General features: G+C 45.9%; 1 protein-coding gene across 1 annotated transcript; it reads right to left on the bottom strand.

Moving 5' to 3' along the window:
- Nucleotides 1–3,915: 3,915 nt before the first annotated feature.
- Nucleotides 3,916–18,080, bottom strand: TRIM41 (tripartite motif containing 41). Its single transcript, XM_039360968.1, has 7 exons — nucleotides 18,075–18,080; nucleotides 15,552–16,844; nucleotides 14,906–15,001; nucleotides 11,419–11,649; nucleotides 8,144–8,166; nucleotides 6,390–6,517; nucleotides 3,916–6,028 (listed from the first exon to the last, which is right to left on the bottom strand). The coding sequence occupies exons 1-7, from the start codon at nucleotides 18,078–18,080 to the stop codon at nucleotides 5,508–5,510; spliced, it is 2,298 nt and encodes a 765-aa protein (XP_039216902.1). The 3' UTR covers nucleotides 3,916–5,507.
- Nucleotides 18,081–18,415: the final 335 nt, after the last annotated feature.

Here is an 18,415-nt window from a genome sequence, read left to right as displayed (position 1 = left end):
TAGCTTGTATTCCTGCACAACAACTTGCCTCCTTTCCTTTTTCTGATCCTGTCTCTTCCACCTTTTCCTTAAAGAGGCCTTGCTCCTTTTCGCCCCTGGAGCAGTGATTCTCAACCTTTTTAATGCCGCGACCCCCAACCGGTTGTAAGTCGAGGATTAAACTGGTCATAAGTCGAGGACTACCCAACCGGTCGTAAGTCGAGGACTTTCCCTGCCAGGGAGCACCGCACATGCATGGTGCTGCCCCCTGCATAGCTGGCAAGCGGCAGAGACGAAGCAGGCCAACCACCGGCTGGGTGACCCCCCCCCCGTGAAATGGTCGATCGACCTCAAATGGGGTCGCAACCCATAGGTTGAGAACCGCTGCCCTGGAGAATGCTGCCGCTGCCACCAACTCTTCCAAAAGCCTCTCTCCCTCTGGGCCTGCCAACAGCCTCATCCAGTTCCTTCGCTCCATAACCCTCCCCCCCCCCCGTCCGACCTCTCCTCTGCCTCCTTTGGAAACAGCCAATTTGCAATAGAATCCCTCAGTGGGCCAGCAGTCCGATCTTGCTACTGGCAGAACAATTTCAAACAGCACCAATGACTTTTAATGGTCTCACCAACAGTTCCGAAACTGCTAGAAACTCGCCATGCCAGCAAAGATTGTCGGTCATACGTTACCTTAGTTCCACCACGTTGCTTAAACACATTAAAACTTTCCTGATCATGTGCCCTTCATCCCTTAATATCCCTCCCAAAACTTTTCACCTTGGAGAGCCAATGCAGCCGAAGCTGATCCAAGTGCCGCCATCTTAAAACTCTTTTCCCCATCATTTTCTATAGCGGCAATTGGATCCTGTCTACAACCATGGGACGGGGCTTAATTGAACCAAGCAACTCTGGCTGCCCCCGGAGTCAGGCTTGTAGAGTTCCCTCAAATGCCCAAGAACCCTCCAGTTCCTGCCATGAGGGCAGTTTCTCTAAGGAAAAAGCCAGAACCAGAATGTTGACTGCTATGGTGCCATCTGATGCCCACCCCAATGCGGGGCACTCCCACAAGAACAGTGTGCAAGTCTACCAGTCCCAGACGAGTATGGGCAAGCGTATTAAAACTAGTAGCAGCTCACATCTATTATGAGGGAGAGTCGGGTCCTGATTCTTCAAGAGGGCACATGCTGTCGTGAATTAAGGAATTCCAAGGGGCCTTTTGTAAAACTTGTGAACAAAACACTCCCTCTCAAAGCTTGCTGAGGCAGCGCATCTTCCCAAAAGGCTACTTCAAGGGCTCCCTGGGGCTGTCTTGAATACAAGGGAAGAGAAGAACACCTGCACTGAAATTGCCAGTGAGCCAAAAAATTATACAGGAAGCCTTTGGAGCAACTGAGCCGAGGTGGCGCAGCAGTTAGAGTGCAGTACTGCAGGCCACTTTAGCTGACTGTGTTCAGCAGGTCAGCGGTTCAAATCTCACCGGCTCAAGGTTGACTCAGCCTTCCATCCTTCCGGGGTAGGTAAAATGAGGACCCAGATTGTTGGGGGCAATGTAAATATACATTGCTTACTGGTGTACACTGCTTAGAGAGTGCTTGCACTTAAAGCGGTATATAAGTCTCATAAATAAATAAATAAACTGCTGAAAGAACATTGGAAGAACTACAATACAGTGACAAAAGGGCATTGGTTTGGCTTCTGTTCTTTTTTTTCTTTTCACCTATGGCAGTGATGGTGAACCTTTTAGAGACCGAGTGCCCAAACTGCAACTCAAAACCCACTTATTTATCGCCGGGTGCCAGGTAGGCGTGGCTGTGGTGGTCATGGCAGACTAGGTGGGCGTGGTCACCTTGATGTTGCTCATGGGGAGGGATGGCTGTGGGGGCCAGGCAAGGTTGGGGGAGATCCAGGGGGGGTCTCTGGCAGGTGGGGCAGTGGGCAGGAAGCTCGTCCTGCGGGATGAGGTGAGGCAAGGCAGGGCGGGGATGCCATTGTCGCAGGACAAGGCGAGGCAGGGGCCGGGGCGGCTACTCCCTGACACCATCGGCCCCCGCACACAGAGGCCAGCAAGCGGATGGGGGCCGACAGTGTCCGTTAGCAGCTACAGCCTGCTGGCCCCTTGACCGCCGCACTCTGGGGCTCCACAGCCCACCGCTAGCAGTTCAGAGAAGCCGCCTCTGAGCTGGACGACCAGCCGATAGCTGAGGCAGCGATGCAGTGGGTTGTGCTTGGGAAAAGGAGAGCATGCGAGGCCAGGACAGATGGACAGGGGGAGGGAAACAAACCATGTTGGGATGCATCCGGCCACGTGGGACCTCAGAGAGTTAGCAGGCAGCTAGTTGAAGAGGAACGATTGCCATCTCCAGGGCATGGCGCACGTGCCCACAGAGATGGCTCTGAGTGCCGCCTCTGGCACGCGTGCCATAGGCTCGCCACCATTCACCTATGGAGTTCTCTGCACTTATATGAAACTGGGGAAGTCAGTCCTCTTTCCACACAGGAGCAGGTGGAAGGATTTTCCATTACAGAAAACCTTCATGGTAAATGCATGTCCCAATCCCTTTTTTAAAAAGCATATGATGGCAATATAATTTCTGATTGGATTTAGTTGCAGGGGTTTTCAAATGTGGCCCTTTTATGACTTGTGGACTTCAACTCCCAGAATTCCTCAGCCAGCACGCCTGGCTGAGGAATTCTGGGAGTTGAAGTCCCAAGTCATAAAAGGGCCACGTTTGAAGACCCTTGATTTAGTGTATGAATTTTGAATTTTTAATACACTGTCCAACATATCAAAACGCTTGATGGCTTTCATTAAAGAGATCTGGATTGACTGAGACAACCTCACACCGATTATACCACCTTAAACAATTGTGTCCATTTTGAGATTCATACATTCAGTGAGTGGATCAGATTTACATGTAGAGTGGAGATGAGGAGGAATTTCCTGACAGAACCATCAATCAGTGGAGCAGCTTGCCTCCCAGAGTTGTGGGTGCTCCATCGTTGGAAGTTTTCAAGAAAAGACTGGACAACCCTTTGTCCAAGATGGAATACCTTGCGCAGGGGATTGGACTAGAAGACCTCCATGGTCCGTTCCAGCCCTATGATGCTTCTTAACAGATGTTTTGCTCGCTGCAATTGAAAATTACTTGCCCTTGTCTGGGATCTGCCCAGCAAGTGAATGATCAAACCTGTTGCAGGCCTACATAGTAAGATTGTTAACACGATTTACAGCATTATTTAGACCTTAGGCTTGGTTTTACTGAAACCATTGGATTGTGTAGTCCAGTAGTGGCGAACCTATGGCACACGTGCCAAAGGCGGCACTCAGAGCCCTCTCTGTGGGCACGTGCGTCATGCCGCGGAGATGGCAACTGTCCCTCTTTAACCAGCCGCCCGCTAACTCGCTGCGGTCCCACGTGGCTGGATGCATCCCAGCACCCATGCATTCGCTGGCCTGTGTGTGCAGGGGCTGATGGTATCAGGCAGCAGCTGCCCTGGCCCCTGCCTCACCTTGCCCTGTAACAATGGCACCCCCGCCCTGCCTCACCTCTCCCCGCAGGACAAGCCTCCCACCCATCGCCCCACCTGCCAGAGATCCTCTGGATCTCCCCCAACCCTGCCCGGCCCCCACAGGCATCCCTCCCCACGAGCAACATCGAGATGATCATACCCACCTTGGCCACACCCACCCAATCTGCCATGACAACCATAGCCATGCCCATCCAGTGGGCCACGCCCACCTGGCAATAAATAAGTGGGTTTTGGGTTGCAGTTTGGGCACTCGGTCTCTAAAAGGTTTGCCATCACTGGTGTAGTCCTTCCAGAAGAATATTCTAAGAATTCCTCATATCGTTAAAAAACAACAACCCTAAATCACTTCATTAAATAATTCCGAAGAACCAGCTCATTCTCAATATTCAAATAAACCACAACAGCAAAGCATTTCACATGTAATCATTTATTACTTTATTTATCTCTCAACATTTTTCCAAAAAACTAGATTTCCTTTTAATATTTTTTAGCAAAAAATAGTTCAGAAGCAGCTCTGTCAAGCCAAAAAGAATTTTTAAAAAAACCACATATGGATGGAACAGCTAAAGCCTTCAGCGGTTCAAGAAGACTCCACAGGGAAGGCTAAAACTAATGAAGGACTAAAATAAGTTATTCAAAGCAGATGGTGGGAAGACAGAGAAAGAGGATAAGACAACAATAATGTGATCTTAGCATCTGATGGGATAGCACACACACATCTACAGTCATGACTGACATTCAACAGCTCAACAGCACTTGGAACTGTCCTTGCTCCAAATGGCCAGCATGTGACATTCTAGAATAGATAAATGGCAGAAGAGATAGAAAAGAGCATCAAAGATTTAAGAGACATTTCAAATGGAACATCTCATGAAATCAGCGTAAAGAACATGGGACAGAACTTGCAATTCTATTTTTTTTAAATTGGTTATTAGTAAATTGCAAAAAACAAAACAAAAAAAACAGGAAATCAGAATACAGGCATTGGAGCAATTAAGGAATAATAGCATTAGGAATCTGCCAAAAATATTTCCGTATCATTACTTTAAAATGCAAGCTAGTGTGAGGGCTACAGGAATCCAGGCTCTGGTGACAGCAACACAGACGTAACACTGAGGCTATTCCATGTTCCAGATGGTACCGGACCACAACTCCTGTATCCTTCAACATAGGCTATGATTGCTGGGGTTCTTAGAAACTGTCATTCAGTAACATATGGAGGGCCACATGTTCCTCATCCCAGCTTATAAAGCATGGACTTTGATCCAATCCCAAGAACATATTGGAACAGTCACCTTGTCTGATCAGGGGAATTCAAAACAGAGAAAAGTTACCATACATAGGTCTATTATTTTGTTTAGGTCATCAAAGCCTGACTAGAAAGTTTTAGGTATCTTCAGAAAAAGTCAAGAAGAAATCTTGGATTGCTAAACCCAAGTTAAAAAGCCACAGCAGGTCCCACCAACCTTATAATTGCATGCTCCATAAGGTCTAATTCAGGGGTTCTCAACCTTGGCAACTTTTAAGACTTGTGGACTTCAATTCCCAGAATTCAATTCTGGGAGTTGAAGTCCACAAGTCTTAAAGTTACCAAGGTTGAGAACCCTTGGACTCTAATTTCTCTTCTGAGACACAGAAGATCAGGGTTTCAACTATCTAAAGATGAGAAGGGTATAATCAGCTGACATGTGATTATACCCAAAAAGTATAAGGAGAGAGAGCACTTTTTTTTTTTCCTAAGATGGATCTGCACCATAAGGAAAATAAAGTCAGATCCATGACCTGGTCAAACACCAGAGTAGTACTGTGCAAAACTGAATTCATCAAAGGGAAGGAATCGCGCTCAGAAGGAATCCAAAATAAGAGCTAGATAAGGAATCCACCAAAGTCCAAGGATGATGAGAAACTCTTATCAGGCATAATTAGGTGAGGGGATGGGAGGGCTAGGATGAAGCAGAGGCCTCAAGGGATAAATTCAGCTATGTGCAACAGCCACAATGGCATCAATTGCAGATCTTTATGCGGGTCCCCTTAGAAAGAATGCGGAAGAAGGGGAAGATGCGCTCGCGAAACGAAGCGTTGAAGGTGTGAATATGAGCCATGTTTTCAGCATTGTAGAATCCTAGCTGGCCTCGTTCGTAGTCCAGGTAGACACAAAAGCGCCGCAATTTCTCAGCTGGACAGAGGGAGGTCTGCTCAGTGGTAGTCAAAGCCTGGTACTTCTTACCGTTGGTTCCTACACACCAGATCTCCCGCTTCTGGTGGGAACCACTGCAGGATTTCTCTTTTCGTCGGGCCGATTCGCGGGCTGCCCCCACAGCCCACCCTCGCCGGCCACCCACCTCCACTTCCCAGTAGTGGCGACCATACGCAAAGCCCTGCAAGGCCAAAACACAGTAGTCAGAATCAAAGCGTTTGGGGTTATCCGGCAGATCCCGCCAGCGCTCCCCAAGTCGGACGCTGCGGAAGTCGGAGGAAAGAGTGAGCCGTGGGTGAGCTGTTTCAGGGTCCAGAGTCAAATCAGCTGTAAGAGAAAAAAAAAAAAAAGAGCAAAAACAATTTAAGTAGGGAGCAAAACTTGGTGGTCTCTGTATCAGAGTTTCTCAAAGCTTGACGATATCTGGATTTCAACTCCCCGAATTTCCCAGCCATGATCTGCCCAGGTTTGAGAAATACTCATCTATTTAAACTCCTGCAAAACATCAAGCCTTTCACAACATGAATTATATGAATCTCTACTTCTGCGCAGCTTCCACTCTTCTTCCAGTGACATTTACTACAATAAATTCTTAGCTTCCATTGCACAGTGGTTGAATACATGGCTAGGAGCAGTGGTATACCTCTGTATTTCTCATTGCAGGAGAAAAGGAGTTCAGTGTCCTTACCTTGAGGGGCTTTGGTAAAGACCTTCTCCATCTTCCTCATTAAAACATCTATAAGGAAGTAATTGCGGTATTTTTTTCCTGTGTCCACTGGCACCATCTCTGGATCTTGGAATGTGATATTCTCACACCTGACGAAGGGACCGTATAGGGAGCAAACATGTTAAGACGAGATAAATGGCAACCAGCAAGAAAAGCACTAAGAAGAACAGAAAATATAACATACTGGGACCTGATAAGTCCCTAGGGTAACTCTGCTGCTACAGCAGTACTTCTATGTGTAAGTTCTCCTTATTATTTTCATACAGAAATGGAAGAGAAGGCAAATAATTCATTAAAATGATAGGAGAATAATAAAAAAGGACCATGGGCGAGTTTTATTGGCCCCTCATCAAATCTATTTGCATCACTGCAGTCAAACTCTGCCCGCAAGCTGGAGTTCAATCCTGACGGGGCTCAAGGTTGACTCAGCCTTCCACCCTTCCGAGGTTGGTAAAATGAGGGCCTAGATTGTTGAGGGGGGGCAATATGCTGTCATTGTAAACCGCCCAGAGAGCACTATGGGGCGGTAGATAAGTCTAAGTGCTATTATTATTACTATCTCTACAGGATCAAGCAGTTCTCGAAACAGGCAGATAAGATTTTTTTCACTGAAACTACTTATTCTGTTCCCCATAAGAGTCAGATGTGACTGTGATCAGTTGATTAACAGGCTACGGTCACGTGTATCACACTCACAAAACCAACTACTTTGCCACAAATAGAAAGCAGTACTGAAATACTGCAATTCCCCTAGACCAGTGGTGGCGAACCTATGGCACGTGTGCTAGAGGCAGCATTCAGAGCCCTCTCTGTGGGCATGCGTGCCGTCGCCCCAGCCTCACCTTCCCACATGGCCCCCTCCTCACCAGTAGCCCCCCGGAGGATAATTGCCCCTGACTGTGGCCCACGTGGAGCAGCACAGTCAAGAGCATGGCAGCCAGGCAGTGGGGACAAGGCAGCAGGCTGTGGAGGCTGTGGCCCTGTGGGTGGGCGGGGCAGGGTGGGCCAGGGGCGGAATGGGGGTGGGCTGGAGGCGGGGCTGTTTCTGGGGCACTCGATCTCTAAAAAGTTCATCACTGCCCTAGACCCTAAATTAGCTAGGCATTCTATGGATCCATACATAAAAGATATAAGCAAACAGGTTTCCAATAAATATTCTAACAACATTTTTGAAAAGCCAGTTTTAGCTTCTTAAATTAATTTTGCTAATGACATTTAAATGTAGTCTAATAGACACAGTAGCTAGACCAACGGTAAAATAATTATAGCTGCAGGTTGCCAGTTTCACAATCTTTTGAGCTGAAATTATTAAGATACTGCCCCACACACATTTTTCTCCCATGGCCAAGCATAGATAAATGGATCTAGGTCTCTCAGGCAAACTGCCATACATGCATTAATCAAGCTCAATGTTACTTAACTTCAAGCAAGTCGATCTATTCCAAATTTTTATACCTTTTTTTTTTGAGGTGTGTGTCTTCTTGTTGATGGGCAATTAGTATCTCAGCTAATACTAAACTCAAACCAAGACAATATGGTGAGATTTCCAAATGTTCTGGAGTACTCAACCTGTCATTTGCAGAATTGGCTCAAAGGTATTTGCGAAAAGCCATTAATTTTTTTTTAAAAAAAAGACTTTCAGATACAACCTGATTAACAGTGAAGCAAAATTTCAGGAATGTAAATCAGGAATAACCAACAGAAATTCAACCAACCTGACTAAAGTGCCTTTGAAATCCTAGGAAAAAAAAGAAGAAAAAGGGTTAGGATGCTTATATATATCTAGATGTTATAAAACACAACAAATATAATGAAAGAAATCAAAACAATTTTCTGCAGAATTTTCTGTGGACTTTTTCTGAAAAGGGTCTTCTTGCTTTTTGGAGAGGGATTTCTTAGGGTTCCAAATCTTGTGTTTGTTGTCAAAAAGCTTTCCTTGAAGAAATACTACTTGTCAGGCTTCCTGGTTTGAATGTGACAAGACACTACCCAGATCCTTGACACTGTATGGCTAGATATATTGTGTATCAGGAAGATCCACTTTAAACAGATGATTGCTTTCTTAGTATGAAAGTGCAGTCCCCTCACAGATCTTTGTTATTGCACCTGTAATAACAGCATCTCCCCTCCCCCGCGCAAAGATCTGTATGGCTACAATCCAGTTGCCCTTTCTGAAGGCATTAAAAATTTTGATATTACCCCCAGTATTAACCCTGAGATTAAGCAAGTCCCATTGCTTGATAGCATATTGTTGTTCCAGTGATCTGAATTGGAATGTGGTTTTTTTTTTTTTTATTCCAGGTGTATTCTACAATATAGGTTTTGTTTATTTAAACTATTTGTATAGCTGCTTATCCTAAATCAAATTCTGGATGGCTTACAATCAAACATAAAGCAACATGTACAGAAACAGAAACAAAAAAGAATAAAACCGATCATCAAAACACAGAAGAACTTGATACTGCCATATTTCCCTGTTGCAACATACATGTTATCTTCCACTTTAACCTCACACTATCCCAACACTTGGGAAAGAGCTATGTCTTAAGCACTCTCCTTACTCTATATACTGATTTTATAAACTGTGGATTTGGTTTTTTTAAATTTTAAATCTTTGTATGCCATCCAGCATGTCTTTGGTGAGAGGGGTTACACATTATTTAAATAAATAAATATCTCCTGCAGTTGAAATCTGGAATTTCTCTTCCCACTTTCCTAAGCTTAATGGACCCCCAACTTAGTGCTTCTGATAGTGCTCACAGACTGTTGGCATTATCAGCATTCCTGCCCTCCCCTAGGAAATCAGCCTCCACACTGTGAGCACCATTTAAAAGATTTACAAACTTCTTCACATAAGACTTATAGGTATGAATCAATAAATCATGGGGACCAGCCAGTCTTTCTTTCTTTCTCTCTATGGCTGCTCATCTCAAATTTGGCAGCTAACAATAGGAAAAGAAAGAGTAAGAAACAAAAAGAACAGAAAAACACACAGAAGCAACAGGCAGGATAAAAAGAAATTCAAATTGTAAATCAGCATAACAAATGCATCGGCTCAGTCACACCTCCAGAGCCCCCATTCTTTTAAGGCCTTATGAAAGGCCAAGAGGATTCCCGCAAATATCTCGATGATATGCTACGGCAGTGGTTCTCAACCTGTGGGTCGGGACCCCATTTGGGGGTCGAACGACCATTTTACGGGGGTCGCCAAACAACGCAGTCCGCCATTTTTCCCCCCTTTTCCTTAGCTGTGCTACTCCCTTTTATTCTATTGACTTTTGAAAGCCAATAGAATAGACTCTCTTGAATAGAGTCTAATTCTATTGGCTTTCAAAAGCCAATAGGAATTGTCCAGGCTGTCCCTGCCCTGCTGAGCCCGCCAAAAGTCCCATTCTGCAAACGGTGCTGCACCAGTTGAGTAGTCCTCGACTTACGATCGGTTGAGTAGTCCTCGACTTACGACCGGTTGGGGGTCGCAGCATTAAAAAGGTTGAGAACCACTGTGCTATGGGGAGGGTGCCACAAGAGAAAAGGCTCTCCTCCTGGACCCTGCTAGATGGCCTTCCTTAGCAGAGGGAACCTCTAGCATGCCTCTTCTGCTATCAGAGCCACTGCAGCTTTGGAAAAGTCTTACCTGCAATCTAAATCAGCATGGAACTGATTTTTTTTTGTTATCTCCCACATTTAATAGCTTTCACCTCTAACCAACCTGTTTTAATTCAAACATAGATGTAAAACAACCCATTTCTATATGTGTGTAAAACCATCCAAATAATACGAACTAATGCGTGGGACATCTAATTCAATACAATGACCTAAACAGGTTTCCGAGCTCTAGTTCTGTTCAGTTGAACAGAATATTAGTCAAGTCCCCTTCCAAGTGAATACCTGAATATCCGCAAACCCCGAATACTGTATATTGTTCACTTGAGACTCCAGTTTTCATACATAACGTATCACGTCCACTAAATTCAACACACTGCAACCTGAGAAACAATCGTTGTTCTAAATTGTCCTAAACAACTGAAAAAACCTTCCTTAAAATCCAGTCATTTTAGCATTCATATAGACCAGGGGTGACAAACTGCCCGCCCGCTGGCCAGTTGCATCATGTAGAGGCTACGTCCACCCCAGCTCCGGCAATGCGGAAAAAGTTGCGACACGTGACGTGGCAAGTTTGACACCCGTGATATAGACCTATTATACCGTTGAGCGTTCAAATACAGTAAGAGATGTTGATCAGAATGCCCAGACTTACTCCTGAAATAAAGATGGGAAATACTGAGAGGTCAGACTTTCTATAGAGGCTATCTAATTACGTCATATTTGGGGGCCTTTCGTTAGGCTGGCAATATGGGAAGTGGGACATCCTTGGAAAAGAAACCACTCTCACTGCTACCCTTAACTATTGCTGAAAAGCAGCCTGAAACCACACTGCCAAAATTCAGCTGCCAAATGTCAGTAATGCAATCTGAGGGTTCTAAGTTTGAAATCTACTCTCTTGAGTCTGTCAAGGCTCAATTTCGTCATAAGCATGTCTTTTAGGTGATTGCTATGCTAGTATTCTGCCACCAGGATTATTAAAATCATGCTTGTTAAATTAAACAGGCCAGATAGCTTTTAAAGCAGTGGTTCTCAACCTGTGGGTCGGGACCCCATTTGGGGTCGAACGACCATTTCACGGGGGTCGCCAAACAAGGCTGTCCGCCATTTTTCCCCCTTTTCTTTGGCCACGCCCCTGGCACCCGGTGATATATAAGTGGTTGGGGGTCACCACAACATGGGGAACTGTATTATGGGGTCGCAGCATTAGAAAGGTTGAGAACCACTGTTTTAAAGCAATGCCTATTCCACAGGGTGAACTCATATTTTTAACAGACCAAGCAATCTGAGGCTTATATCGTTGTGTTTGTTCTTAATCATTATAACAGGCAGGTAGGCTTGGGACCAGTCACAAAAAGGAATCCAGGCAAGTAGGGAAAGAATTTACCTTGAGCAGCTGCAGACCGTCTTGCTTGCTCTTGTCTTCGGCTTCTGCAATAAGACGGGTTAGTGCAGCACCTTGCTCCTCCAGGTGAGAGATGTTGCTACTCTGGGTGGCCAGTAGTATCTCATAGCGGTCTTCCAGCTGGTGAAGCAGCATGGCTTGCTCTCCAACCAGGAACTGATGCAGCCGCTCAAAGTCGGACTCAAACTCTTTCATATCAAGTTTCATCTTGTTCTGGGGCAGATGAAGAAAGGAACAGGAAGGCAACGCTGAGAGGGTACGGAGCCAAGATTTGGGACTATACCACTTTGTGGCAGAGCACATTAAATCTCTGTCAGCTTCTTTAGCAGGCAGCAGGACCAGACAATATCTGCCTGGTTTTATAAACAACAGCAATCATAGCAATCTGTACAACTGGCAGATGCTATATCTGTGCTTGTCTATGAGGGAAAGACAGAAAACCCTTTCCCACATCCAAGCTCATGCTTGAGGCAAAATCACAAGGAATAAATCAGCCAGCTCTCATTGAATTTATTACAATCCTTTCTCTGAGACAACAGAAACATTGTATGTTTTAAATCAGCGGTTCTCAACCTGTGGGTCGCGACCCTTTTGGGGGTCGCACGAGCCTTTCACAGGGGTCGCCTAAGACCATCGGAAAACACATATTTCCGATGGTCTTAGGCAGGGCTTGTCAACCGCCTTCTCTCCCTCCCCGCCCTCCGCTCCACCTCACTTGTTTGTGGAAAATGTGCTGCTTGGCGGCAGTCTGCACAAACTCTACCAAATGTGCCCTGCAGGAGGCGCATGAAGAGCGCAGGTGCAGAGCAAGGCCCCGCCCTCCCCAGAGACTCATTGTGCAGCAACTGGATTGACTTCTTCTCGTGCACGCAGGTTAGCGAAGGGGAGGCTGCTGCAGCGCCCAACTCCTGCGCCAGTCAGTTGGCGACCCCCGAACTTGCGCCAGCTGACGCAAGAGGGAGAGAAGGAGGAAGGGACTCTTCCTCCTCTCCTAAGCTTCAAAGCACGATCGGCTTCCCAAGGGCACCACAATCCTCACGAAAGCGGGGGAGGGGGGGAGAAGCAAAGGGGGCGAGAAAGCTCACGGCGGGCTCGAAGCAGCACCTGCCAGCGTTGGTGACGAGAAATTCCCCACAAACCCAGGGAAGGGGTGGAGAAAAGGAGCCCCCTTTGGGAGGAAACCACCACCTTCTTCTCCTTGGCTTTGCGCTCTTCTGTTTCTCGGCAGCCGGGCTGGCAAGCCTCTCCTGGCTGGAACTTCCTTTCCTTCCCTCCCTCTTGGTCTCTTCCTCCTTCCCTCCCTCTCCCCCTTGTCCCTTCCTTCCTTCCTTCCTTCCTTCCCTTCACCTCCCTCTTTGTCCCTCCTTCCCTCCCTCTCCCCCTTCTCCCTTCCTTCCTTCCTTTCCTTCACCTCCCTCTTTGTCCCTCCTTCCCTCCCTCTCCCCCTTGTCCCTTCCTTCCTTCCTTCCTTCCTTCCTTCCTTCCTTCCTTCCTTCCTTCCTTCCTTCCTTCCTTCCTTCCTTCCGCCTCCCTCTTTGTCCCTTCTTCCCTCCCTCTCCCCCTTGTCCCTTCCGTCTTTCCTTCCTTCCTTCTTGTCCAGGATCGGGGCGAGCCTCTACAGCTAATCCGCGCTTCTGCAGCTGTAGCTGCTCTCCTTGGCTCCTGCCCAGCAAACTTGCTTGCTAGAAAACATGCGCTTGCTAATTTAGCAGAAGCGCAAATCTAACTTAGCAAGCTGCATGCCTTTCGCTGAAGCTGAGCAAGTGAGCTGGGCGAGCTCTCTTCTGTCTCTGCCTGTGCACAGGCAGGTTTGCCGCCAGCCACACTGGCAGCCTATCCCCCTCCCCTTGTCCCTTCCTGGGCATGGGGGGGGGGAGGAAGGGACGAAGAGGGAGGGAAGTAAGAAACAATGAGAGAGGGAAGGAAGGGAGGAACAATGGAAGGGAGGGAAGGAACAAAGAGGAAAGGAAGGAAGGAAGGAAGGAAGGAAGGAAGGAAGGAAGGAAGGAAGGAAGGAACAAGGGGAGAGAGGGAGGGAAGGAGGAAGAGACTAAGAGGGAGAGGAAGGAAAGGAAAGAAGGAAGGAAGAGACAATGGGTGAGAGGGAGGGAAGGAGGAAGAGACTAAGCAGGAGGTGAAGGAAAGGAAGGAAGGAAGGAAGGAAGGAGGAAGGAAGGGAGGGACAATGGGAGAGAGAGAGGGAAGGAGGAAGAGACTAAGGGAGGGGAAGGAAAGGAAGGAACAATGGGAGAGGGTGGGAAGGAGGAAGAGACTAAGAAGGAGGTGAAGGAAAGGAAGGAAGGAAGGGACAATGGGAGAGAGGGAGGGAAGGAGGTAGAGATAAGAAGGAAGTGAAGGAAAGGAAGGAAAGAAGGAAGGGACAATGGGAGAGGGAGGGAAGGAGGAAGAGACTAAGAAGGAGGTGAAGGAAAGGAAGAAAAGAAGGAAGGGACAAAGGGAGAGAAGAGAGGGAAGGAAGGCAGGCACTCATCCCAGTCCCATTCCAGAGACCCACAGATTCCCCCCCACAGGCACTCTGCAACCTGAGTGATCAGCTGGCCACGCCCCCTGGCCATTGATCACGTGACCCTGGGACACTGTGAACGTCATAAGTATGAATCAGTTGTCAAGCATCCGAATGTAAATTACAGACCCTGGGGATGCTGCAACAATCATTAAGTGTGAAAAATGATCATAATTTGCTTTTTCAATGCTGTTGTAACTTCAAACAATCACTAAGCGAATTGTTGTAAATCGAGGACTACCTATACTTTCCCATTTTTTCCTTTTTTTTTGTCAAGTTTTTGATACCCCCTCAGCCAGCTGGATGGGGGGTTGGGGGTCACCACAACATGAGGAACTGTATTAAAGGGTCACGGCATTAGAAGGTTGAGAACCACTGTTTTAAATAAATAAAACAATTCCAAACATTATACAGTTTACAAGAAATAAAAATAACTTTCTGCAAAGGAAGAGAGCTCTGCTGATTTCAACTATTCTAAGCATTTTCCGACCTAGGCAGAACCTGAAATACTATTTAACGTCACCTCTGTTTAGACCATGAGTAATACTAAAGAAATTAGAAGACGAGATCAATCCTAATACTGATGGACCCATATACACTCAGACTGTGAGGCAATATCAGCAGATCTTCTGAGATAGATTTAGAAGAATGGAATTGCACAATACTCATTACTGGCAGATAAAGCCATCTATATACTTTGTAGTTAAGACCAGGCTTCTAAAATTCAGACTGACTCCTATGCATATCAATTAAGACTCTGGGATTTCTCCTTTTCTAAATCCTTGACTTCAGGATAAGGAACAAAGATGACCTTCTGCTCTTAAGACCAAGACATTTCTTCTTCACCCAAGTTTTATTAACAAAAATGTACATTAAGAATGAGGTGATCATTCAAACAAGAGACTGACTGGAAATGTAAGAGAATTAAAGAAATATTGAAGTTACCTTGATATCTGTTATTTTCTCCTCTTCGCTTGACCTCTGCTGGAGAACTGACTCCAGTTTCCTTTTCAATGGATCCAAGTGACCCTGGAGTTTAGCCTAAAAACAACCAGTATAACAAGAATGTCACGACTTAATTGTATTTATGTTCTACATTCATAAAAACAGCGGCAGAAACTAAGTTCAAATCCAATGTTCAGAGAAATAATTATTAAATCCTCATGTCCTGGTAACATAGTTATCACACTGTATTTGGATACCTCTGATGCAAATAGATTTCTTATCTTTACAATACAGCTTCTACAAAATCCCATCTCTCTCTTAAATGACCTAAATTTGTAGCTTCTATGGTTAAAGGGGAAAACGACTAAAAACCTGTTTTTTGGCAGAAAATTACAGAGCAGCTAAATAACGAGAATGTTTACTGAGTATTTTTACCGATCTATTTATATTTACACATCTGCATAAGCACATCATCCAGGGGATTTTCTGTAGGCAAAGCAAGGACTCTATATTTATATTAGTATGCCACTAATGTTTGTCAAAGCCTGGCAAAAATTATAGTACTATAAATGCTTTTATAACACAGAAGGCGCCAATTTAACAAGATTACATACTAGCATTTACATCGTCTTCTTGTATTCCATACCTTATATTCTTGCACAACTTCCTCTAGTGGCATAACACTGTGGTGTTTATGGGCTCGTGACTCTCTGCACACTACACAGATGGGCTCTTCATCTGCCTCACAAAAGAGCTTAAGTGGCTCCTGGTGTTTCTCACATAGGACTCTTGGAGCATGACTTGCAGCTAAAGTAGATGGCACCCCTGATGAATTTCCTGCTGCCGCCATGTCCACTACGTCATTGGACGTTATCATAGGCTTCAGTGGTTGTGGATGCATCTGACGGATGATCTGCACCATATTGGCCAGCTGAAGATTGGGCCGGAAATTGCGATGAGGAAAAGTTTTGCGGCACTGAGGACAAGTAAAAGACTGCCGTTGTGGAGTAGGTGGTGTTGCCGGCACAGTATATTCTGCCATTTCTTCTGGCTCTTCATCCATTACTTCCTCATCCTCATCATAATTATCAAAAAATAAATCACTCCCCATAGAAGCATCCCATATTTCCTGGTCCCAGTACTCTCTGTCATCATCATCCCAGACATCGTCATCTTCTTCATCATCGTACTCATCCCTGGACACGTCGTCTTCATCCTCATCACCCATATCTCCATCTCCTAAGTAATCGTTGTCCTCCAGGTCGTTGTCGTAATCCCCATCTTCTTCAGGCCCCAGGTCATCTATCCCCCCGTCATCAGCATCCCCCTCTGAGCCAGAGGCTCCCAGGTCATCACCTTCTTCTTCACCCGAACCCCAAAGCTGAGTGATGCACACACGGCAAAAGTTGTGGCCACATCCAATGGACACCGGGTCTGTGAAGTAATCCAGGCAGATGGCACAGACGGCTTCCTCGTGCAGGGTCGCAACAGGGTTCAGCGGACCTCCGGAGCTCCCCGCAGCTACTGCTGCTGCCATGAGACTCCCAATTTTTCCACACCCCAGCCGACTAGACACGCCGCCGACAGGCCAAATGTCTTCCTCGGCCCTCCCAGGGCTTCCCTTTCCTGCTTGCTCGCCGCCGAAAAGTTCCCTCCCGAAAGATTCCCGGGAGAAGACGGCAGCCGCTCGCTTCTCTTCTGCTCCCGCAGCTCCTCCCCGCCCGCCCAAACCCCGGGATCTGCCGGTCCCGCGAGTCCCCTCCCTGCTCCCAAAGAGCTCGCGCCCGCCTCCTCGCTCGCCCTCAAGGGTGGCAACTGCCGGGGCCAGGCTGACAGTCCCCCGACCCAACTCTACGAAACTATCACCTCCCCTTGCACCCTCACACCGGAACCGAAAGGGAAAGCCCGAGAGGCGTTCTAGACCGCCGGTGGCTCCTCTCTATGGTACGGCAACGCCTCGCCGGGGTCCCTACAAACGCGCTGGGCTGAGTTTCGTGTGCGAGACCTGTCCGCCGGCAGTTGAGTTTCCGGGGTCCACAGCTGGTCGGAGGGCCAAGGGCGCGCGCTTTAAACAAACCCAATAGAAGTCCGTAACGATTTTGACATCCGCGACGTTTCCATGTCGAACGTCGCTATGGTCACACGCCGGAAGATCTGGCTTTACAGGTTTCCGACAAATGCACCGGAAGTCTGGGTGCGCTCTGTATTATTATTTTAGTCTCTATGATTGTGGAGGATTACAATTTCGAAATAGAGGAAGTACTCCCCGAAGGACGGGAGCGCTGTTATTTTCGAACCCCTAAAATGTTCTTGCGATTGCTCAAAATTATTGCATATTACATCTTTCCTCCATTCATCCTCCTCGTCCTCTTCTTCTTCCTCCTCCTTCTAGTGGTAAATTTCCGAATAAAGGTTAATCTACGGGTTACCGATTTATGTTCGACTTTTAAAGACAACTTCTTGTATAAACATTATTTTATATAAATACTTGGTTTTCCCTTATTCTAGAACAACTCATTTGGCGGATAGAAGCAATTACATTTCCTTAAAGTTGTAGCGTAGAACAAAGCAAAAATGGAAGGTGAGCATAAAAAGAGAAGAGAAATTTAGATGGCACAATCTCTTTTTAAAATTTCATCTCCCTTCACCATTTATTGAACAAAGCACATATATGGAGGCAGATGGGTTGATTATGTGCTATGAAGTTAATGTTGACTCTTACTGACCACATAAATAGGTGTTCATATGGAGGCAGATCCGGCCATTACTATAAATAAAAATGGAAATAATAAAGCATATTATATTATAGTAATGTGTACAACAAACTTGAAGGAACAAAACTAACACTCCAGATACAAATGACATGGTATGAATATCTCTGGATATTGTTGCAAGGGGTATTAAGAATATACTATGGAAGTGTGGGAACTGATTTGTGACAATCATGATATGTCTGTTTTACTGCAAGCTTATATTACAAAAGGAGTTGTAGTGTTCTAGGCTTAACTGCCATATAAGCCCTTCTAAATAAACAAATAAGTAAATACAGATGGCAAAACCATGTTATCTAGCTAGTCCTCAACTTATGACTACAAATGAGCCCAAAACTTCTGTTGCTAAGTGAGACATTTGTTAAGCGAGTTTTGCTGCGTTTTACAACCTTACTTACCACCATTGTTAAGTGAATCACTGCAGTTGTTAATTTTAGTAACGTGGTTGTTAAATGAATCTGGTTTCCCCACTGAGTTTGTCAGAAGGTTGCAAAAGGGGATTACATGACCCTGGGATATTGCAACCATCATTAATATGAATGAGTTGTCAAGCATCTGAATTTTGATCATATGACTATGGTGATGCTGCAACAGTCGTTAAGTGGGAAAAACAGTCATAAGTCACTTTTTTCAGTTCTGTTGTAACTTTGAACGATCATTAAATGAATTGCTGTAAATCAAGGACTATTTGTATGTGGTTTGGAAGTTTAACATATTTTAGGCATTCAAGAGGAAAAAA

This window comes from Crotalus tigris, unplaced genomic scaffold (assembly GCF_016545835.1).
Source record: "Crotalus tigris isolate CLP2741 ecotype Arizona unplaced genomic scaffold, ASM1654583v1 scf7180000019189.1338056, whole genome shotgun sequence".
Taxonomy (NCBI): Eukaryota; Metazoa; Chordata; class Lepidosauria; order Squamata; family Viperidae; genus Crotalus; species Crotalus tigris.
The sequence above is the reverse complement of the archived record's forward strand: the minus strand, read 5'-3'. Positions and strand labels throughout refer to the sequence as shown.